Source organism: Rosa rugosa, chromosome 3 (assembly GCF_958449725.1).
Source record: "Rosa rugosa chromosome 3, drRosRugo1.1, whole genome shotgun sequence".
Lineage (NCBI taxonomy): Eukaryota > Viridiplantae > Streptophyta > Magnoliopsida > Rosales > Rosaceae > Rosa > Rosa rugosa.
In genome coordinates this window covers 3617661-3642956 of record NC_084822.1, presented here as the reverse complement: position 1 = coordinate 3642956, position 25296 = coordinate 3617661, and the positions used below count along the sequence as shown (strand labels likewise).

The 25296-nt window shown below is 42.9% G+C and overlaps 1 protein-coding gene and 1 pseudogene across 1 annotated transcript; both read left to right on the top strand.

The window, feature by feature from the left end:
• The first annotated feature begins 3977 nt into the window (after positions 1-3977).
• Positions 3978-6915, top strand: LOC133740799 (uncharacterized). The gene is made up of 4 exons (XM_062168742.1): positions 3978-4178; positions 4734-4798; positions 4872-4933; positions 5045-6915. Exons 1-4 carry the CDS (start codon positions 4028-4030, stop codon positions 5388-5390), a joined length of 624 nt encoding a protein of 207 aa, XP_062024726.1. The 5' UTR covers positions 3978-4027; the 3' UTR covers positions 5391-6915.
• Positions 5582-25296, top strand: part of LOC133737036 (alpha-amylase 3, chloroplastic-like) — a 38751-nt pseudogene continuing 19036 nt past the window's right edge.

Below are 25296 nucleotides of genomic sequence, written 5' to 3'. Positions count from 1 at the left end.
TGGGTGCCTAGAGCACTTTTTTTTTTTTTTTGGGTATACTGTGAGCAGAAAGCTTATAAGGAAGGAAAGAAGAAAGAAGAATGAAAAAAAAGGTTTTATTAAGGAGTTATTATGTCTATTGCAGGTCAATAATACGATTATTAGGGGTCAATAATAAGATTATTACGGGGCAATAATATGAGTATTGGGGGACAATAAGATTATTCATTTGGATAAACCTATAAAGACTTTCAAAATTATAAACATCTTCATTTTTAATTCATTATTGATCCCTAATAAACTTGTTACTGGGTGGCAATAATATGTTTATTGGGGGACAATAATATGATTACTGGGGGGCAATAATATGGTTACTGGGTATTATTAGGGGGCAATAAATTCAGACGCCGGAATCCGATCACCAGTCCTATAGCCGGATTCCGGTCGCCGGAGTCCGCGGCCGGCCACTGGTCACCGGAGCACAGCAAGGTCTCCGGCAAAAAAGTGAGAAAGAAGGAGGGGCAAAAAAGTCCCAAAAATAAATAAAAAGAATAAAAAAAAGAATTAATTGGGTAGTAGGGAAATAATCCCTAAGGTGTTTTGGGTAAATGAGGTTAAAAAACTGTTAGTGGAGCAAGTGGGCAATTTTGTTGTTGAAATTGGGGAAATGATCATTTTCCCTCTTCTTTATACACGAGGTCCAAGCATTGAAAGGAAAAACTTGTCTTTTTTTTTTTTTCCTTTTTGTTTTGTGCGCCATTGGCTCTCGAGTGTATTTCTACGAATGAAAAGTGGTGTCGATTTGATGAGGGAGACGAAGAAGTTCGCTGAGGGCATGCAATAAGCTTGATTAAGAGATTTTGAAGAAGATAAATTGAGAACAAATGTGGGAGAGACGAAGAGAACAGAACTGAAAAACAAATGTCGTCTCAGACTCTCTCTCTCTCTCTGCCATGGCTGCTCCGGCGACCCACCACCGGCTTCGGGGCAACACCACCATCAAGTCTCCACCGCCATCAAAGACGATCCCAACCGTCATGAGTCCCATCCCAAGCCAGCCCCAAGATCGGAGCACTGCATCCGGATTCGAATTCACACCATCGATCCAATGATCGCCGATCCACAGATCCAACAATCGCCGATCCAACGAGTGCCACCGTCTCCCAAACCATCGATCCAACGACCCAAGACCTATTGCCACAACTCAGCCCCAACGCCGATCTGACTCCGATCCCTGCCCGATTTGACTCTGCTCCCCTTAGAACCGAGAAAGACGACCCCACCCTCACCACTCCTTCCAACCGAGAATGACGACCCCAGCCTTCCGAGAAAGATGAACGCGTCACAACCCCAGCCTCCAAATCGCCACCGGGGAAGCACCGGCGAATAAAGAGTCGGTCTCACACCTTGGTGGGTGCCTAGAGCACTTTTTTTTTTTTTTTGGGTATACTGTGAGCAGAAAGCTTATAAGGAAGGAAAGAAGAAAGAAGAATGAAAAAAAAGGTTTTATTAAGGAGTTATTATGTCTATTGCAGGTCAATAATACGATTATTAGGGGTCAATAATAAGATTATTACGGGGCAATAATATGAGTATTGGGGGACAATAAGATTATTCATTTGGATAAACCTATAAAGACTTTCAAAATTATAAACATCTTCATTTTTAATTCATTATTGATCCCTAATAAACTTGTTACTGGGTGGCAATAATATGTTTATTGGGGGACAATAATATGATTACTGGGGGGCAATAATATGGTTACTGGGTATTATTAGGGGGCAATAAATTCAGACGCCGGAATCCGATCACCAGTCCTATAGCCGGATTCCGGTCGCCGGAGTCCGCGGCCGGCCACTGGTCACCGGAGCACAGCAAGGTCTCCGGCAAAAAAGTGAGAAAGAAGGAGGGGCAAAAAAGTCCCAAAAATAAATAAAAAGAATAAAAAAAAGAATTAATTGGGTAGTAGGGAAATAATCCCTAAGGTGTTTTGGGTAAATGAGGTTAAAAAACTGTTAGTGGAGCAAGTGGGCAATTTTGTTGTTGAAATTGGGGAAATGATCATTTTCCCTCTTCTTTATACACGAGGTCCAAGCATTGAAAGGAAAAACTTGTCTTTTTTTTTTTTTCCTTTTTGTTTTGTGCGCCATTGGCTCTCGAGTGTATTTCTACGAATGAAAAGTGGTGTCGATTTGATGAGGGAGACGAAGAAGTTCGCTGAGGGCATGCAATAAGCTTGATTAAGAGATTTTGAAGAAGATAAATTGAGAACAAATGTGGGAGAGACGAAGAGAACAGAACTGAAAAACAAATGTCGTCTCAGACTCTCTCTCTCTCTCTGCCATGGCTGCTCCGGCGACCCACCACCGGCTTCGGGGCAACACCACCATCAAGTCTCCACCGCCATCAAAGACGATCCCAACCGTCATGAGTCCCATCCCAAGCCAGCCCCAAGATCGGAGCACTGCATCCGGATTCGAATTCACACCATCGATCCAATGATCGCCGATCCACAGATCCAACAATCGCCGATCCAACGAGTGCCACCGTCTCCCAAACCATCGATCCAACGACCCAAGACCTATTGCCACAACTCAGCCCCAACGCCGATCTGACTCCGATCCCTGTCCGATTTGACTCTGCTCCCCTTAGAACCGAGAAAGACGACCCCACCCTCACCACTCCTTCCAACCGAGAAAGACGACCCCAGCCTTCCGAGAAAGATGAACGCGTCACAACCCCAGCCTCCAAATCGCCACCGGGGAAGCACCGGCGAATAAAGAGTCGGTCTCACACCTTGGTGGGTGCCTAGAGCACTTTTTTTTTTTTTTTGGGTATACTGTGAGCAGAAAGCTTATAAGGAAGGAAAGAAGAAAGAAGAATGAAAAAAAAGGTTTTATTAAGGAGTTATTATGTCTATTGCAGGTCAATAATACGATTATTAGGGGTCAATAATAAGATTATTACGGGGCAATAATATGAGTATTGGGGGACAATAAGATTATTCATTTGGATAAACCTATAAAGACTTTCAAAATTATAAACATCTTCATTTTTAATTCATTATTGATCCCTAATAAACTTGTTACTGGGTGGCAATAATATGTTTATTGGGGGACAATAATATGATTACTGGGGGGCAATAATATGGTTACTGGGTATTATTAGGGGGCAATAAATTCAGACGCCGGAATCCGATCACCAGTCCTATAGCCGGATTCCGGTCGCCGGAGTCCGCGGCCGGCCACTGGTCACCGGAGCACAGCAAGGTGGAGGATGACTTTTCTCTCTAAGTGAGAAAGAAGGAGGGGCAAAAAAGTCCCAAAAATAAATAAAAAGAATAAAAAAAAGAATTAATTGGGTAGTAGGGAAATAATCCCTAAGGTGTTTTGGGTAAATGAGGTTAAAAAACTGTTAGTGGAGCAAGTGGGCAATTTTGTTGTTGAAATTGGGGAAATGATCATTTTCCCTCTTCTTTATACACGAGGTCCAAGCATTGAAAGGAAAAACTTGTCTTTTTTTTTTTTTCCTTTTTGTTTTGTGCGCCATTGGCTCTCGAGTGTATTTCTACGAATGAAAAGTGGTGTCGATTTGATGAGGGAGACGAAGAAGTTCGCTGAGGGCATGCAATAAGCTTGATTAAGAGATTTTGAAGAAGATAAATTGAGAACAAATGTGGGAGAGACGAAGAGAACAGAACTGAAAAACAAAGAGAAAGACAGACCCCCCCCCCCCCCCCCCCCCCCCCCCACTAGTGAGACGAAGAAAGCCATTAATAGGACGGACGAAAAAAAAATGGAGGTTTGGGTTTTGCATTTGAAGATGTGACAGGTGGCCCAATGGAGAAGACTTCTACGACCAAATTACTGAAAAGTCCCTGAGAAGCCGTTACGGTGACCTCCTTGTCCGCAAATGAGAACCTTTCCCAACGGCTACTTTCAGAATCCTCCAAATTTAAACTTAACTCTCTCCTCCTCCTCACCTCCATAATTTCCAGTCACACCAAACTCTCTCTCTCTCTCTCTCTCTCTCTCTCTGTTTTGTGGGTATGGAAGAAGAACCTCAGCCTGTTCAGACCAACGGCCAGGGAGGAGGCGGGGACGAGTTCTACGAGGAAATCGAGGCTCCCAAGTTCGTAGACTTCACCACACCAGATCACTTCTGCCCCGACGACCGTTATTGGTTCTGCATGCGCGTCGGTTCGTGTTTCGCTCTAAACCCCACAACTCTTATGTTCCCTTAATTTACTTATCACAAGCTGTTGCTTTGAATTGAACCTCGTGTCACTGTTAGCTTTTTTCTTCTTTATATGATCTGTTTTGCATTCGATCGATTTTGCATTTGATCTGTTGTGATTTTGGGTTCTGAGGGAAATTGAGTAATGATTGTTTAGGAAATTAATGAAAGAAGTTACTAAAAGATCAGTTATTTGAGGTCAATTTTGATGGTTGACCCAGTTGACATGGTACATGCAATTCAGAATCGCAGTGATTATATCATCCACTTTAGATGATAGCCTGATTTTTGAGCTCTTGGTTGGTTAAGTAGAGAAATGATTTTTCGGAAATGAAGAAATTAACTAATTTGAGTTGAATACTGACCCAGTTGACATTGTGTGTGCAATTCAGAATCACAGTGAAAGTACTGAGGCCTAATTGTGCAAATAGAATGGATTTTCTTAGCCATTGAATTTCGACCCATTTTGAACCATCTTTGTGTCTGATGATGAATGTTATGTTGGTGGTGGTTTACAGGGTGTGATCAGAAGCATGAAGAAGAATTAGACTCTGAAGCAATATACAAGAACTTTGTTCTTAGGGTGAGTTGTAGCACATTTCAATTGGGATCACATAAATCACTTTAGTTCGATATGATAACATTGGGTTTTACAGGTTATGGCAGCAAGAAGTCCGAATGTTAAACTTCGAAAAGCACTGAATAGAAAGTCGCAAAGGTATATATGCCAAGCCTTCAATAATCTAATTCCGAGTTCTTTTCTACTGTTATAATTTGACTCAGATGAAATTACTAATATCAATTTAAATTCTTTTTTGTTATGCACTAGTTTGAAATGCCCACTTACAGCTCCTGCAAAATCTTCCAAGCCTAGAGTTTCAAGGTTGGCCCTGATTTCTTCAATCTCTCATAAGGTAGTTGATGCCAAAGATAAGGCCAGACCTTTCCATTCTAAGATCACTGCAACAACCCCAAATGTTAAGGCAAAACAACCAGCTTCTGTAGCCAAAGCTCCAAGGATTAGAAAACCCATCTCAAATCCAGATACATTTCGAAGTGTTAGGAACCCCAAACCAAAAAATGTTGCGGTGCCAAAGAATAGGGTCGTGGCAAAAGCTTTGGTCTTTACATGTAAATTTTTATATTTACATGTAATTGATGGAGATTTCAATTGATACAGACAAGTGAGGCACAGTTGACATCCTTGAAACAAGAAATAAAGATGGAATAGCTTTTAAATCAATAGCTTCAATTCCTTGTGGAAATCATAGCTGACCTAAGATCTGAGTTGAAGCAAGCAAGGGTTGAATTGGAGAGGGTGAAAAGCAACCAAGTGAAGCCTTAAATAGACAAATCACAAGGGAATATGCTTCATCATGCTCTCTTTCAGGTCCAGGGAATGAAACTGCTCTCAACTTCTGGCCTGAAGAACATTCCAGCAGTGATTAGAGGTCCGAACCATAAGTGCTGTAATCTACTGGAACAAACTTACAAGTTAAGTGCTTCTGCTTTCAACAAATTGTATGCCCCTTTCTCTGAATTTGCCTCAATAGTCACGATAAGTACGGAGCCTGGGCAACTCAGAAATGATGTATGCGGAGATTCCTTCGGGTTGAAAGAGACTTGCTTGAGTACTGGGGGACAGTCATCTTCTGTTCTTTCCCACTCCAGGATTTTCGCATGTTTAATCACTGGTGGTGTTGAATCTTGTGAAGATCGACCAAATGTAAGTATATAACTAAAAATAAAAATAAGGCGAAGACAAAACCATTGCTCCATCTGGATCCAGAAGGACATTTATAGAACGTGATGTGGATCCTATATCAGTTTCAACTTCTGTTAAGGTCAGCATCATGGGGATTTATAACCACAGAAATAGACATGGAGCTGATATAGATGTGGCTGTTTTGAAAATCAGGGAAATGATGTTGTGGACTACATAGAGGCTCCAAGTATCCAACCTTGATACTGTTAATGTTACAGATGTGAAAGTATCACAATAATCAAGTGGATATCCTAGTCAAATGCTCCTCATCCAAATGAGGCAAACAATGCAGAGGCAGTGCGCAACTTGAGGCCGGATGGTTTTCTTATTTTTGATGGGTGAGGCTTGCATAGGATGATGGGAGTGGGGAGTAAGCAAGATATTGGTTCTGCTGATGGTTGAGCGAGAGTCCTAGGAGCCATGGCCATGATTTGTGAGATGGGGTTGAGACTCTTCACTTGAAATCAGCTAATGATTATGAGCTGGGTAAGTATGATGGACATACTGGTCTGTTGGCATATGAACTTGGGGAGTTAGCCATGGAAAATGAGCTTTGGTGCCAATGGCAAGGTTGCTGTGTTCCAAATTTGCGGTTATACTCATTTGCTAGGTTGCAGAACTGATACTCATTTCCTAGGTTGCAGAACTGATACTCATTCATATGCAGCATATCTGCTGTGTTCCAAATTTGCTGTTATTAGTTATACTCATTCAGCCATTCTTCATTTACATTACATCAGATGTTTGTGGTAAATGCCGGTAATGGGTTCAAGCTGCTTTGGAACTCAGCAAGTAGATTTCTTGACCCTAGAACTACTGGAAAGATAAAATGTATGAGAATAAGAGCTTGTTCTTTTTTTTCCATTATGAGCTGCTCATAATTGCTAACTTCTGCGTTGGTTCTACAGGTGTTATAGGCAACAGATAATCATCGAAACAAGTTGGAAATTGTACTTAAGGTCGATCATGACGATCTTAAGGTCGATCAAGACGATCTAATTACCACCTGTTAGAATAGTTCAATTTGAATAGATAATATGATATTTCGATTTTTTGTTAATCATGTTAAAAACATAATATTGCAACCTAATGTTTGAACAGTAAACTTCCAGATTTCCTTGGGGGAGCTTGCTCATCGTGTCCCTGGAAGAACTCTAGTGAAGAACATTTCTGCCACAAATATTGAATTATTGTTGAAGGAAAATCAGTTTTGTGTCTGCCTAATCAAACTAGGAGTAGTAATAGGAGAGAAGGTTCTAGAATTCCTAATCCTACTCGGATTAGTATTCCTTGTAACATTAGAATATGTACTTTGTAATCCCTATATATAGGGCTCATATTCTCAATAATATGATTACAATTCTCTCATCAATTCTCTCTCGAATCTCTTTTACTTAAACACGTTATTAGCACGAGCCCTAACCACAAGAAAAACAAAAACCAAAAATCTGAATACCCTTTTCACCAAAATCTGCCGAAGCCTCCTAGCCCGTGCTAGCCGAAGCTTGCAGCCCCGTGTCGCCTCCTTGCTGCCCCTGCAGCCCTCTCGGCCCAGTCTCCCTTTCTACTGCGTCTCCACTGCCCCTGCAGCCCCCTCGGACCGCCGCACACCACCGCTGCCCCTGCAGCACTTCCGGTCATCCGACAGCCACCAAAACCCCCTAAAACATGCCTGCAACTTTCTGCAGCAGCCTTCGGTCTACCCTCCTGCAATACTCGGCAGCAACCAAAGTCCTCGGCTACCATCACCACCGAGCCACCTAAAGCACCTCTTTCTCGGTTTCGGTCAACAACACCACATCAACTACAAGTTCAAGAATTAAGTGTTCAAGCTCCAAACAAACAAGTAAGTATTTATAATTAAAGTTCCCGCTTTCCGTACTTTAATATTCACCTTCTTTTTCTTCGGGGACTTGCAACCTCCCTTCTTCTTCATCCCACCTTTCTTATAACGTGGGTTCGATTTTGAGAAAGCGGAATCGTGGAGATTCGCGCTACAAACGAACTAAGAGCGTTCGTAAGACTTCGGACTAAGAGCGTCCGTAAGCATCGATTAAACGACCATATAAACATCATTGTTTCGGTCTTATCCAATCATTCTTGGAAATCGATTTCTTGATAGCATAGCTCGGAAATCTTATTATCTATTAGTTGTCGTGGAAGTTTTACTCCGAGACTAATATATTTCTTCTTCTTATTTCAGGATGTCAAGACTTGACTTTCCTATCCTTGACTCAACTGGCTCGGAATATCATAGTTGGGTCACGGATGTTGAGAATCACCACACTTCAAAAGGGATCCTACCCGTAATTCAGGCACCAAATCCAGATCTCCTATTCGAGCGTACGGCTACGAATAATGCCACCGCCCTTATCTTAATAAGGCGCCACATGGATAAATCACTCCGATTGGAGTACATGGCAATCAAGGATGCTAGAGAATTATGGGTTGCGCTAGTAGAGCGTTTTGGTAATGTAAATGATACCCTCCTCCCCGACTTGAACGTTCAATGGAGCAATCTACGATTCGCTGACTTCAAGTCTGTAGCTGAATATCATTCAGAAGTTCTACGCCTCAAAACCATGTTGGGGTTCTGTGGACAACCGGTCACAGAGCAAGAACTAATTGAGAAAACTCTCTCCACCTTCCCCGTCTCAGCTATTTTGCTATCAAAGCAATATCGAACTGAATTCAACACTGGACGGCTCACGAGGTTTCATCAGCTAATTAATGTTATGTCTGTAGCTGAAAAACATGATAATATCCTCGTGAGGAATTATAATTCAAGACCTATCGGAACTAAGAGCGTTCATGAGGCGAATTATAATAATGCACCCAAAGGAGGGCGCAAGGAGCTGAACCCTAAAAATAAGGGACACAACGAACGTTTTGGTCCATATAACCGCCCTACAAAGGAAGGTAATCGTCAAAAATGAAGGACGAACACGTGGCAATACATGGCAACGTGGGAGAGGAGGCCGTGGGGCTCCAGGACGTGGATGAGCCGTCCAAGGCCGTGGGAATGGCGCCAACTCCTCTAGGGGACGCCACCCAAGTGCAAACAATGCACCTCAATTAAAGGGAGGAAATCACAATGACATGTGTCATCGATGTGGATCAAGTGAGCATTGGTTCAAGCAATGCAATGCAAGCAAGCAATTAGCTGCGCATTACAAGGCATATAGAGAGTTTAGAGAGAATGAAGTCTATCTTGCCGAAGAAGAAGAAGATGGTGATGATGCCAACGTCAATCTCTCCATAGCGGACTTCAAATCTGAAAAGGAATTGCACAAGGATGCTGCAGATTTTGATTAGTGTAGTCCTTTATATTTCCAAGAATTATGTAATGGCAATTATGCCGTAGTCAATAAATGACATTTTGTATTAATTCTATCTTATGTGGCGCATCAAATTAAGTATGATGTCTAGGAAAGTAATTGAGATTAGTGGTACTTAAGAGAGCCTCGCTCCACCGACATCTCTCTCTACTTCCCTGGTCATATTTGATTAGAGTTACCAAACGGATAGAGTGACTACGATTTGTCTACGATTTGATTTTTATATTGGATGAGATTTTGGTCAAGAAACTTTGATGTAATCATTGGCTATTATTAATAAAGTCTCGATTTATTTTTATTCAATGTCTTGGACATGTTTTAATTTCGAACTTTATTTTCTTTCAGTATGTTTCCCGGAGAGCTAGAATGCCTCGTGGATAGTGCAACTACACATACTATCCTTCGAAATAGGCAGCTATTTCTATGGATGACACCATCTCGATCTTCCGTGACTACGATGGCTGGATCATCTCAATTGATTCATGGTAGAGGACCAGCCCAATTTATGTTGCCAAATGGCACAATTTTAAATGTCACCGAAGCTCTTTATGCTCTTAGGGCAGGAAGAACCCTATTGAGTTTTAAAGATATAAGAGCCAATAGTTTTCATGCGGAAACGCATTGTGAGAATGGACAAGAGTTCCTTTGCATCACCTCTAATGACTACAGACATAAAAGAGTCTTAGAGAAACTTATGTGTCGCTCTAGTGGGTTGTATGCAACCACTATTAGAGTCATTGAATCCAACCATGTCATGAGAGATGATTTATGGGATTCCGACACATATAGGCTTTGGCACGACCGTTTGGGACACCCAGGTCGTGACATGATGATCCGTATATTAAAGACTTCACACGGACATCCCTTTTTCATGCAGAATGAAAGGAAGTAAAACTCGAAATTTAGATCAAGGAGGAGCACCTGCGCCTCACGGCGCCTTCCCCCTTCAAGTCTGGCCACCACAAGCCGACGCCGCCATCCCCCTGCAGCCCAAGGGTGGCTTTGACGCCACCTCTGCTCCCTTGACTCAAATTTCTACTTCTAAAGTCAATTGTGACTTCATGGCTCAACCAAAATCTTCATTGGTTGTTTCTAAAGCCCATCATTTGTTCTGCAAAGCCTGCTCTTTAGCAAAATTAGGATCGAGACCATCCTATGCAAAGGACACCAAAGAAAATATACCATTCTTGCAGAGAATCCAAGGTGATATTTGTGGACCTATTCAACCACCATGCGGACCATTTAGATATTTTATGGTGTTGGTTGATGCATCGACACGTTGGTCACATGTCATGCTATTGTCCACAAGGAACGCTGCTGTTTGGACCCAAAATGAGCATTTTGGCCTGACAAGACACGTCTTGGAGAAATTGAGCCAATGTCGGTGGCTCAAGCTATATATTGTCGACAAGTTCGAAATATATATTTAGAGGCTAAATAAAGCCTACTATGGAAGCATGGAAACATGAAAAGTCAACTTTAGCACATTTTCCTACTTCGGCTAGGAGAAACCGAGCTAAACAAGGAAGGAGGGGCGGCAGACTAACCAAATGAAATTGAAATGAGCTAAAACTGTCCAGATCAAATCTAGACATCCCAAGGATCATTTCTTATGAAGAGTGCCAGAGATTTTTTTGAGTGGAAGACCTTCAAACAATCAGTCCAATCTTTTGCAGAAGCAAAACTGGAAAACTGGACCTGTAAGAGGTCCAGCATCGTTTTCGGCCCAACCACTATATGAAAAGCTCTGAAATTTTACCAGGGTGATCTACACTCATAGTGGAACATTTGTTATGAAGAGGTCACGGTCAAAATCGGAATGCTTGATGGAGATAAAATTCAAGGAATAAAGGAGCCGAAAGTGCTTCCTTATCTTCAAAATTCATCATTCCTTATCTCCAATTATGTCTCCTTATCTCCTTATCTCCGAAATTCATCATTTTTTATCTTCAATTATGCTTCTTTATCTCCAAAATTCATCATTTCTATCTCCAATTAATGCTCCACTATCATTTGTTTAATGCTAAACACTTTGGCATGGTAGCCTATAAATAGAGGTTACAATGAAACAAGACGACAACACAATTCACAACAACAATCTCTAAGATTATCCAAGCCTCTCTAGAGCAAACCTCTCTAAGAGCTGCTCCTCTCCTTCTCTTTCTCTTACCGGTGATCACACTCCTAGTCCTAGTCTTCTCAGAAGCCGACTTTCAGTGCCACCAAACCCTCTGTCAACGTACTTCGGTCCTAGTCTCCTCGGGAGCCGATTGTAGTACCACGACCACAACGGTTACGGAACCAGCCAAGCAAGGGTAACGCCCTTGCAAACCAGCCAAGCTAATAAAGTCACGCTTTAGCAAGTACTTCTCTCTACTTCCCGGTGATTTCGCTCTGCTTAACCTACAACGTTGAGTATCGACTTGGTGACACAAGACAAAGTCCTCCAGCACGAGGCACAAAGAATCCTGCGACGAGGTTGGTGCTCTCCTCGTCTACAGTCGCTCAAAAGAAGTCAGGTCAAGGGACACCCCCAACGACCGCACCCGAACGGTGCTGGCACGCCCGCACAGAAAAGAGACTGTTGACCAGCTGCAGCAAAATTGGAGCCAAACATTTTGGCACGCCCAGTGGGACTACATCAGAAGTTTTTCTCTTGAAGCACATTCAACCACCGGGCTTCAAAACAAACATTTTGGCACACCCGGTGGGACTACACCAAAGTCTTTTTATGTTCACCATCATTGGAATGCCAGAGGAAAATCTTTAACAAAAGAAATTCCTGAAGTCATGGCGACGATAGAAGGCTATGTGCCCATTCCCATTCCAGAGAATGCGAGCATAGAAGAGCGGCTTGATATCCTTCAAAAGAATTCTACCGCATACCATGAGAATCTGAGAAAAGCCCTCGCGGAGGACCGTCGACGGCTCGATGAGTTCACGATTTCGGTCACAAAGCTCGAGTTGGGGGCACAACAAACACAAGGCGAATTGGAACGTCAAGAACCTGCTCGCGAAGAGGTCGTTTCTGAGACTAACTTGCCTATAGGTGGCAATCAACCTAAGGGTCTCTGGTGAGTCACTGCCTTACACAGAGGCTGTGCATGGAAAAAGTCATCAACAAGATTGTTCTTCTGACAATACAATTGGCTCTGAACAAATATATGATTTCTCCACTGATCAAGCCAAATACGTGGCTACTGATCAGATGCATGGGGGGCAAGATATGACCCATGATCATCCCTTTGATCAAGAGAAGTTGGCGACAGTTGGCGACAAAGCCGATCTTGGGACACCGTCATCTCCCAAATTGCAATTGAAGATCATGCCTCGTCAACCAACAAAGATACTTGGGGGGCAAGATTACCCCTCTCACGAGCCAAATTCCTCCAAATTCTTCAACGAGAAGTATCTTTGTTCTTTTCCTACAAGCTCTCACAGGAAGGATTTTTACCCTACAAATTTTGATACATCGGAGCTTGGAATGAAGCATAGATGGCCTCCCCCGTGGTCTTCTAGAGGTTAGCCAAACGTGTCGCTGCTAGCTCCTTGCTTTGTTGTTAATTTCCTGTCAGTTTTCAGTTTTTTACCTTTATTTTCATAGTTAAAAAAAAAAAAATAATAATTTTCTTTGCTTTGCTTTTATTTTTCTATTAATTTTTTCGTTTCTAGTTTTCTTTTTATTTTCATAGTAAAAAAAAAAAGAAGTTGAATTTGGTAGGGGGTTGTGAATCATAACGGAATATGTGAAGTCTCTTTTGTTAATATTGGCCTAAACTCCTTATTGGTGCCTAGTTCAGGTCCCTTAAGGTTAAGGGTGGCTTTTATTAACACTTGTTGAACTGTCTTCACACTTATGACATTTCTCATCTTAGTAAGTATAGCCTATGTGAAATGGTGTCTAGAAAGGGGACAACGTTCATGACAGGTTTTTGAATCCAGAAGTGCGTGCAAATGGGCCTAAACCACTATGTGGGAGTAGCTCATGCCAAAATGGATTCTGCCTCTCTTGTTCGCCCTCCCCCACCTGGCCATTTCAGTAAGGTTGCCCAAAGGATTTGAAAGAAAATTTGTGTCTAGGCGATTATACTTAGGCCGCATGTCTAAACCTTGATTCACATTATCTTATTGAATTCAGCTAAACAAAAAAAAAAATTTGTGCGATCCAAAAATTACTCGGAGGAGTCGTAGACAATTTCTTCGCATAAGACATGGGGGCAATAAAGTTGGCAAAGGAAGCGTCAATTCATGACAAAGGCAATTCAGTAGTGGCATTCAAGCTTTATGGCCTATTTAGAGGCCTATATGGAAACAGTCAGGCCAATACAAGTGGCTTTGGAGCAACAACATTATAAGAGTAGTGCTGATGCAAGACCTCTTCAGTCAAGACGAAGACCTTTGACTTCGAGGGCTGGGGGGCAATGTTTGGACCCAAAATGAGCATTTTGGCCTGACAAGACACGTCTTGGAGAAATTGAGCCAATGTCAGTGGCTCAAGCTATATATTGTCGACAAGTTCGAAATATATATTTAGATGCTAAATAAAGCCTACTATGGAAGCATGGAAACATGAAAAGTCAACTTTAGCACATTTTCCTACTTCGGCTAGGAGAAACCGAGCTAAACAAGGAAGGAGGGGCGGCAGACTAACCAAATGAAATTGAAATGAGCTAAAACTGTCCAGATCAAATATAGACATCCCAAGGATCATTTCTTATGAAGAGTGCCAGAGATTCTTTTGAGTGGAAGGCCTTCAAACATTCAGTCCAATCTTTTGCAGAAGCAAAACTGGAAAACTGGACATGTAAGAGGTCCAGCAGCGTTTTCAGCCCAACCACTATATGAAAAGCTCTGAAATTTTACCAGGGTGATCTACACTCATAGTGGAACATTTCTTATGAAGAGGTTACGGTCAAAATCGGAATGCTTGATGGAGATAAAATTCAAGGAATAAAGGAGCCGAAAGTGCTTCCTTATCTTCAAAATTCATCATCCTTATCTCCAATTATGTCTCCTTATCTCCTTATCTCCGAAATTCATCATTTTTTATCTTCAATTATGCTTCCTTATCTCCAAAATTCATCATTTATATCTCCAATTAATGCTCCACTATCATTTGTTTAATGCTAAACACTTTGGCATGGTAGCCTATAAATAGAGGTTACAATGAAACAAGACAACAACACAATTCACAACAACAATCTCTAAGATTATCCAAGCCTCTCTAGAGCAAACCTCTCTAAGAGCAGCTCCTCTCCTTCTCTTTCTCTTACTGGTGATCACACTCCTAGTCCTAGTCTTCTCAGAAGCCGACTTTCAGTGCCACAAAACCCTCTGTCAACGTACTTCGGTCCTAGTCTCCTCGGGAGCCGATTGTAGTACCACGACCACAACGGTTACGGAACCAGCCAAGCAAGGGTAACGCCCTCGCAAACCAGCCAAGCTAAAGTCACGCTTTAGCAAGTACTTCTCTCTACTTCCCGGTGATTTCGCTCTGCTTAACCTACAACGTTGAGTATCGACTTGGTGACACAAGACAAAGTCCTCCAGTACGAGGCACAAAGAATCCTGCGACGAGGTTGGTGCTCTCCTCGTCTACAGTCGCTCAAAAGAAGTCAGGTCAAGGGACACCCTCGACGACCGCACCCGAACGGTACTGGCACGCCCGCGCAGAAAAGAGACTGTTGACCAGCTGCAGCAAAATTGGAGCCAAACAGCTGCATTTGCTAAACTCCTAGCACAAATAATTAAGTTACGGGCTCACCACCCTGATCATTCTATTAAGTCTATAAGGTTAGACAATGCTGGGGAGTTTACATCAAAAACTTTTGATGATTATTGCATGTCAATTGGGATAGACGTTGAACATCCAGTTCCTCATGTTCACACCCAAAATGGTCTCGCAGAAGTCGCCATTAAACGACTACAAATGGTCGCTAGGGCATTGGTAATACGCACCAATCTCCCTATTTCTGATTGGGGCTATGCAATATTGCATGCAGCTGTGCTTATTCGTCTGAGGCCCACTGCCACTTAACCCTTTTCTGCATCCCAGATGGTGACTCAGTATGAGCCTAATGTCTCACACTTACGCATATTTGGGTGTGCAGTTTATGTGCCTATTGCGCCGCCACAGCGCACCAAAATGGGTCCTCAATGACGATTAGGCATTTATGTTGGATATGATTCTCCAACGATTATCCGCTACATAGAACCCTTGACAGGCGATCTCTTTATCGCTAGATTTGCAGATTGTCACTTCGATGAGACAGTCTGCCCGTCGTTAGGGGGAGATAAGAACATCAATGTTCAACAGGAACGACATGAATTGTCGTGGTCTGTCCCCACTCTGTCTCATCTTGATCCCCGAACCACACAGTCCGAAATTGAAGTGCGGAGAATTCTCGATCTTCATAACGTAGCAGAATCAATGCCTGATGCGTTTTCTGATATCGCAAAAGTGACGAGATCACACATACCTGCTGCAAACGTGCCTGCAAGGATTGATGTCCCTAAAATTAGAGGACATGACGCCACCTCAAGAGTACATGAGTATGGCGCTAACGTCCCCTCTCACAGTGATGGTGACGTTGTGGCTAGGCCCATGGCTCCTGCCAGGAAGCGCGGGAGGCCCGTAGGTTCGATGGATTCTCGCCCAAGAAAGAAAGCGAGTTTGGCACAGAATAATCCATTAATCATCGATGTAAACAATCCATCTCATGAGAATATTCCGGATTATGGTTATGTCCAAGAGACATCATTAGGGGACGCTCCAATGTCAGAACCAATTCCAGAGAATAGAGAGATCTCAATGAATTACACTAGTGTACATGAGATGATGGATAGAAATTCTATGGCGATTGATGATGCATTTGCATATCATATTGCAAAAGGAATTATAAAATTTGATGATATCGAACCTCGCTCTGTTGAAGAATGTCAACGAAGAGCAGATTGACCTAAATGGAAAGATGCGATCCAGGCTGAATTGGATTCACTAACAAAGAGACAGGTATTTGGGCCTATAATGCAGACACCCCCAAATGTAAAGCCTGTTGGCCATAAATGGGTCTTTGTTAGAAAGCGTAATGAGAAAAATGAGGTGGTAAGATATAAAGCCCGCCTCATGGAGCATGGTTTCTTACAACGCCCTGGAATCGACTACGAGGAGACATATTCTCCCGTAATGGACGTTATAACGTTCCGCTACCTTGTCAGTTTGGTAGTTTCTGAAAAGCTTGACATGCAGCTTATGGATGTGGTTACAGCATATCTCTATAGGGATCTAGATTCAGAGATATATATGAAGGTTCCAGATGGACTTCAATTACCCAAATCAAATGGCTCTAAACCACGGAGCGCATTTTCAATAAGATTAAAACGCTCACTATATGGATTAAAACAATCCGGACGGATGTGATATAACCGTCTAAGTGACTACTTGATTGGGAAGGGATATATTAACAATGAAATATGCCCATGCGTGTTCATTAAGAGAACAAGTTTCGGATTTGCAATCGTAGCAGTTTATGTCGATGACATGAACCTAATTGGAACTCTAGATGAGTTGAAGGAAACTGCTAAATACTTGAAATCCGAATTTGAGATGAAAGATCTTGGGAAAACACGGTTTTGTCTCGGTTTAGAACTCGAGCACCGTAGTGATGGAATTTTGATCCATCAGTCTGCATATAATCAGAAAATTCTAAGGCGCTTTCATGAAAATAAAGCAAAGTCTGTGAGTACTCCCATGATTGGTCGTAGTCTTGAGCCAGGAAAAGATCCGTTTAACCCAAAGGATGAGGACGAAGAACCATTAGAGGCCGAAGTGCCCTATTTGAGTGCAATAGGCGCATTATTGTACTTAGCTCAATGCACAAGACCAGACATCTCATTCGCAGTGAACTTGTTAGCTCAACATAGCTCTGCGCCAACACGCCGCCATTGGATTGGTGTAAAGACAATCTTTCGATACCTAAGAGATACGATTGATATGGGCCTATTTTATCCCTACAGAGAGAAGAGGAATGACGGAAGAATGGGATCGGACCCCATTAGGCATGGAGCCGCCGTCCATAACATGACCGTCGGCCATGTTGTCACCGCCAGCGCCGCCGCCGCCCATGGTGGCCGGCCTCACCCTATTCCCCTCCATCAAAACGACAACAATGTTTTGATGGGTTTTGTTGATGCAGGGTACCTCTTTGACCCTCACAAAGGTCGCTCCCAAACAGGTTATGTCTTTACCATGGGAAGCACTGCGATATCTTGGAGGTCTACGAAACAGACCCTTGTTGCTACTTCCTCGAATCATGCAGAGATTATTGCTCTACATGAAGCCGTTTATGAATGTATATGGCTAAGGTCTGTAATTAGACATATTCAAGGAAGTTGTGGTTTGAAGTCTACCACAGATGAACCTACATGCATTTATGAGGATAATGCAGCTTGTATTGAACAAATGAAGTTAGGTTTCATCAAGGGCGACAACACCAAGCATATATCGCCTAAGTTCTTTTATAATCAGCAACAACAATCACTTCTAAAGATTGAAGTGAATCAAATCCGATCAGAGGATAATGTAGCGGACTTATTCACTAAGTCGTTACCTAAATCCACCTTCGAGAAACATGTGAAGAGCATCGGATTGAGAAAGTTATCCGAACTCCCACGATTATAGCAATCAGGGGGAGATATCGACATCAGGGGGAGTTATGATGTCTACATGTTCGATCTCGAAAAGTGAAGGGCGTGTTGTGCTCTTTTTGTCCTTCGACCAGAGTTATTTTTGTCCCAAAGGGTTTTTGTTACCTGGCAAGGTTTTTAACGAGGCAACGGATGAAGCTTCACCACCAAGTTTGAGCGGCACAAGGGGGAGTGTTGAAGGAAAATCAGTTTTGTGTGTGCCTAATCAAACTAGGAGTAGTAATAGGAGAGAAGGTTCTAGAATTCCTAATCCTACTCGGATTAGTATTCCTTGTAACATTAGAATATGTACTTTGTGTTTGGCTCCAATTTTGCTGCAGCTGGTCAACAGTCTCTTTTCTGCGCGGGCGTGCCAGCACCGTTCGGGTGCGGTCGTTGGGGGTGTCCCTTGACCTGACTTCTTTTGAGCGATTGTAGACGCGGAGAGCACCAACCTCGTCGTGGGATTCTTTATGCCTCGTGGTGAGGACTTTTGCTAATCTTCTTGAAAATCACAATCGATACTCGATGTTGTAGATCGAGCAGAACGAGAACCACTGGGAAGTATAGAGAACTTGCTAAAGCGTGACTTTAGCTTGGCTGGTTTGCGAGGGCGTTACCCTTGCTTGGCTGGTTCCGTAACCGTTGTGGTCGCGGTACTATAGTCGGCTCGCGCTCCCGAGGAGACTAGGACCGAAGTACGTTGACAGAGGGTTTGGTGGCACTGAAAGTCGGCTTCTGAGAAGACTAGGACTAGGAGTGTGATCACCGGTAAGAGAAAGAGAAGGAGAGGAGTTGCTCTTAGAAAGGTTTGCTCTAGAGAGACTTAGATCATCTTAGAGATGTATTGATGAGTGAATTGTGTTGTGAATTGTGTTTCATTGTAACCTCTATTTATAGGCTACCATGCCAAAGTGTTTAGCATTAAACAAATGATAGTGGAGCATTAATTGGAGATCAGAAATGATGAATTTTGGAGATAAGGAAGCATAATTGGAGATAAAGAATGATGAATTTCGGAGATAAGGAGATAAGGATGCATAATTGGAGATAAGGAATGATGAATGTTGGAGATAAGGAAGCACTTTCGGCTCCTTTATTCCTTCAATTTTATCTCCATCACGCATTCAGATTTTGATCGTGACCTCTTCATAAGAAATGTTCCACTATGAGTGTAGATCATCCTGGTAAAATTTCAGAGCTTTTCATATAGTGGTTGGGCCGGAAACGCTGCTGGACCTCTTACAGGTCCAGTTTTCCAGTTTTGCTTCTGCAGAAAATTGGACTGATTGTTTGAAGGCCTTCCACTCAAAAATATCTCTGGCACTCTTCATAAGAAATGATCCTTGGGATGTCTAGATTTAATCTGGACAGTTTTAGCTCATTTCGATTTCATTTAGTTAGTCTGCCGCCCCTCCTTCCTTGTTTAGCTCGGTTTCTCCTAGCAGAAGTAGGAAGACGTGCTAAAGTTGACTTTTCATGTTTTCATACTTCCATGCTTCCATGCTTCTATAGTAGGCTTTATTTAGCCTCTAAATATATATTTCGAACTTGTCGACAATATATAGCTTGAGCCACTGACATTGGCTCAATTTCTCCAAGATGTGCCTTGTCATGCCAAAATGCTTATTTTGGGTCCAAACATTGCCCCCCAGACCTCGAAGTCAAAGGTCTTCGTCTTGACTGAAGAGGTCTTGAATCAACACTACCTTATAATGTTGTTGCTCCAAAGCCACTTGTATTGGCTTGACTGATAATACTTGACTGATTCCATATAGGGCTCTAAATAGGCCATAAAGCTTGAATGCCACAATCTGGATTGCCTTTGTTATGAACTGACGCTTCCTTTGCCAACTTTATTGCCCCCCATGGATCTGGCGAAACTTGGGCAGGTTGTAGGAGATCAGAACTTTAGCGTGCCCCCATGCGAAGGAGACTGCTTTTGATCGCGAATGAGTATCCTTCTCTTCCTTGGTGGTAGCTTCGCCATGTGTATAGTAACATGTATCTGCCTTGTTTGCGGGCTCTCTGTTGATTTTCTCAAATGTAGGTATTGAAGCCGCTTTCCTGGCTAGATCAAGGCCTATAGTACTTGGCAAAATAAGATGCAAAATAGCAAACTGTTTGCTGTCATTTAATCCTTCGCGAGTCTTATGTCGAAGAGGATGATTAGATCATGGCTATCGACATCATGACGTGTGACCAGGTGAAACCACCATATCTGCTGCAACTTTAGTATCTAAAACCGCATCGGTTTTAATCATGTTTTATTTAAAAACTTCAGGCCACTATGCTGGCCCTGCGGTGGTAGGAAAAGGTGGAATATCTTCACTGTCGCCTTAGATGCGATTCTCAAGATGGAATAATGACTCATTAATTATTAACTAGGGCCACTCACTGGCCCAGCTAATAAACTAATCTCCAAAAATATCTGAGCTATAAATCAAAGTGTAATGGAGAAGTATCTTCACTGTCGCCTTAGATGCGATTCTCAAGATGGATTAATGACTCATTAATTATTAACTAGGGCCACTCACTGGCCCAGCTAATAAACTAATCTCCAAAAATATCTGAGCTATAAATCAAAGTGTAATGGAGAAGTATCTCTACTGTCGCCTTAGATGCGATTCTCAAGATGGAATAATGACTCATTAATTATTAACTAGGGCCACTCACTGGCCCAGCTAATAAACTAATCTCCAAAAATATCTGAGCTATAAATCAAAGTGTAATGGAGAAGTATCTTCACTGTCGCCTTAGATGCGATTCTCAAGATGGATTAATGACTCATTAATTATTAACTAGGGCCACTCACTGGCCCAGCTAATAAACTAATCTCCAAAAATATCTGAGCTATAAATCAAAGTGTAATGGAGAAGTATCTCTGCTGTCGCCTTAGATGCGATTCTCAAGATGAAATAATGACTCATTAATTATTAACTAGGGCCACTCACTGGCCCAGCTAATAAACTAATCTCCAAAAATATCTGAGCTATAAATCAAACTGTAATGGAGAAGTATCTCTACTGTCGCCTTAGATGCGATTCTCAAGATGGAATAATGACTCATTAATTATTAACTAGGGCCACTCACTGGCCCAGCTAATAAACTAATCTCCAAAAATATCTGAGCTATAAATCAAACTGTAATGGAGAAGTATCTTCACTGTCGCCTTAGATGCGATTCTCAAGATGGATTAATGACTCATTAATTGTTAACTAGGGCCACTCACTGGCCCAGCTAATAAACTAATCTCCAAAAATATCTGAGCTATAAATCAAAGTGTAATGGAGAAGTATCTCTGCTGTCGCCTTAGATGCGATTCTCAAGATGGAATAATGACTCATTAATTATTAACTAGGGCCACTCACTGGCCCAGCTAATAAACTAATCTCCAAAAATATCTGAGCAATAAATCAAAGTGTAATGGAGAAGTATCTCTACTGTCGCCTTAGATGCGATTCTCAAGATGGAATAATGACTCATTAATTATTAACTAGGGCCACTCACTGGCCCAGCTAATAAACTAATCTCCAAAAATATCTGAGCAATAAATCAAAGTGTAATGGAGAAGTATCTCTACTGTCGCCTTAGATGCGATTCTCAAGATGGAATAATGACTCATTAATTATTAACTAGGGCCACTCACTGGCCCAGCTAATAAACTAATCTCCAAAAATATCTGAGCTATAAATCAAACTGTAATGGAGAAGTGTTCCTTGCAACCCAGAAATGGCATCTAAGAAACCATTCGTTATCGATCAGGCAGATGAAATCACTGAGAAAGCCGCATTCACCTGGCGGACTAACATGAGTGTTCGATGTAGAAGTCAGACCAGAGAGGAGAGAAGTCGACTGATGGGCTTTGGTGGCGGCGATAGTCAAGCGAGTCTGGGTCCCACACCTCGCGATCGTTTGCCAGATGATGCTATGGCCTATTATGCGCTTCCCATCCGCCGTCCCATCCCGGCTCTTCTCCGGTCTCCTGCCGATCTTGGAGGTTGGGGCCAGAAACATCATAGAGTCAAAATTGGTTTCTGGCCCTCAATCCAACCTCCTGATGTAGCCTGGTACAATGAGGTTCGTGCCCGAGATTTGGCTCACTGGCGCGCAGTAGGCATTGCGGATGCTATTGACTTGTGTCTTCAAATTCCCGGCGGCCTTAATCGCGCTCCTCTCGCCGCGGCCTTTTGCTTATGGAACACCGCCAGCAACACTTTTGATTTCCGCTTTGGGCAGATGAGTATTTCCTTATTGGATATTCTCGCTATCACGGGACTACCCATCCACGCGGCACCGTATGTTCAAGGCCAATTTGATGACCAGAAATTCCCACTGCAGATGACTCAGACTGGTCGCAGCATTCATAGCAGATCTTTCCCGTCTTGGCGAAATTACTACCGCGGACATCATGACGAAACCGGGGGAATTGCCTTCCTCGAGTGGTGGCTCTGTAAGTTTATTTTCTGTACTTCTGCTGGTAAACCAACTGGCACTTGGTCCTCTTTGGCCACTGCTCTTTATAATGGCACAGTCGTTGGCCTTGGTCAACTGGTTCTGGGTTCGCTTTATCGAGCCCTTTATCAAGTCGCTATGCATCCATTCGAAGTCCAATCCTCAGGCCCCTTCTGGATTCTGGATTTCTGGCTCCAGACTTATTTCCCCCATTTTCGCCGACCAGACGTGCCAGCAGTGCCTCCAAATGAAGTTCTGTTGGGCCGGTGGCTCTGCCGCGAGGGAAGGTATGAATCTCCGGCATTTTCCGAGTGTTTCTCGTTTTTGTATCTTCTGGATGAGATGCCAAATGTGAAGTTGGTGGTAAATAGAAGATTCCCCGCGATATTGGCAAATGGGTTTCTTCCTCGCCCGGGTCATCGCGAAGAAGCTATGATGATGTTTCGCCGCACTATTTCTTGCTCTGACATTCAATTGGCCACGGATGAACTAAGTTACGAACTTTATGCACCCAATCACTTTGCTCGTCAATTTGGGTTGGCCCAGTTGGTACCCTGGCCTCTGGTTGATTCTGCCAATTACTACACCTCTTGGCGGAGATCAGCTCCGCTTGGGTCTGCCCCCTTTCAGAGTCAGTTTACTTTGATAGTGATTCCCCCTTGGGTCAGAGCGCTACACCCCCTCAACGATGTCGATGATGACTATGCTGATTGGTGGAAAGAAGTGTCAGTGAACTGTTGGGGCATGAATAACTATGACCTTTTCGCCATCCTTTTCCGCGACTTGGAACATCCCTTTGTCGTGGACAGTGACATCCTTGAACAATATTATGCTGGCGAGGCTCCGCCTCCTGTTCCTGCTCCTCCGCAACATCAACCTGTTCCGCCCCTGCAGCCGCAACCTGTTCCACCCCCGCAGCCTCAAAGGCCCTCGCGGCAAACACAACCGGGAATACAGATTCGGGAACATGGGGCATCAGTAAGTTTCCAACTTCCCTCACCATTTCTTTTCCTTGGCTTGAGTATCAATCCTTATTGCTAAGTACATTTGTTTTATTTTTAGCGTACCACCCGGAGCAGGGCAGCCACTACTCAGGCCGGGAAACAGAAGGCAGTAGCCGAGGAGCCTCCTGAGGGGGAGTCCTCTGATGATGACGATGTGAGCCTTGCTGAGGTGAACTGCCCCAGACTAATTCTGACTTTACACATTTGGCTTTCCAGACCCCTTTTATTTTCTGAGTTGTGATTCCTCTTCTGTGCAGGTAATTGCTGCTCATACTTGCAAACGCGGTCGCGCCCAAATCGTTGAAGAGGACTTTGAGGATGACGAGCCTTTGTCAAAGCGGCTGGTAAGCTCTGGCCCTGTTTTATTTTAGGACTAATTTCAGTTTACTCCCCTGAGGTTTAGGGTCGACATCATGTTAGTCCCTGTGGTTCCAATTTAATCAGTAACACCCTTATACTTTTCAATTTCATCAGCCGTGTCCAATTTCTTGAGCTCCATCCAAATTGGACGTTAAATCCAATGTTGGGGGCCCACTGTAAGGGCTAGAATGGTCATTTTAGGACACAAACAAACAGAACAAAAAATACCCACTGTAGGTGTTAATCCGACGTTGTTTGGCCTCTGGTCTCTGCTCCTCCATCTCCATCCTCCTCTTCTCAGCCCCTACTCCACAAGCAATAGAAATTACACAAACGTAGTCCGAAACGCAATCAGAAGTTGCAATAACATCACACCAGCAGCAATAGCAACGAAAGGACCAACTTGAAGTTTTCACTGTTCCAAATCCAACACCAGCACGTTTAATTACTCAGCAATTAGATCAAAGAACATCACAATCTGAAAATTCTAGAGTAACTCCACAGTAGCTATGACCTCTCATCCCCAACCTTTCCTTCCTCCCAACCTCTCCATCTTGATCACATCCATCTTGAAATTCCCACTGTTCACACAAAAAATGAACCCAGACCCGGCGGCACCAGTGAAAACATCTCGTCGTCCTCTTCCAGCGATCTGAGTGACACTTTTCACCGGCAATTCCTTCCCCAGAGATTCGCAGGCCGTCGAATCGGTTCTTCCCCGAGAATGGATCGTCATCGATTTCGCAGAATTCGGCTTCCACGTCACAAACCTAGGCTACGTCTGAGTTGCAACTATTTCTGGAGTTATTGTCGGAGAGGATAAAGAGCGACACAGGCATGAGGAGATCGGCACGCTCATTGAGGTTGTGATGGATTTGGGGAGGCCTCCGATTGCGAGGTTTCCTACCGGCAATTGAGGTTGTAATTATTGTTTTTATTTCTTCGGTGGTGAAGGGTCTGCTAGTACTCGGTGTTCGAAGCTGGCCGGAGATGGTTTGGACTTTGGAGAGGTGGATCAAAAAAAAGAAAGACGAGGTGAAATAAAAAAAAAACGTGAAATTAGTTTGGTAAGAGAGAATTCAGTTTCATAATAATTAATAAGCTTTTAAATAAGAAAGTTATGGTAAATGAAAATAAAAAATAAAATGAAATGACCATTTTAACCCTTAAAGTGAGTCTCAAAGTCAGATTTAACGGCCGATTTAAACGGAGCTCAAGAAATTGGACATGGCTGATGAAATTGAAAAGTATAAGGGTGTTACTGATTAAATTGAAACCACAGGGACTAACATGATGTCGACCCTAAACCTCAGGGGAGTAAACTGAAATTAGTCCTTTATTTTATTTAAATTTTAGAATCTGGGCAGGATCTTCATTATGTATCTTTTGACAGGTCCGTCAGAGGACCACTGATCCCTCTCGCCTGAGCGAGGCTGGATCCTCAGCCGCTGTAGAAAAGCCAACTCTCTCGCTA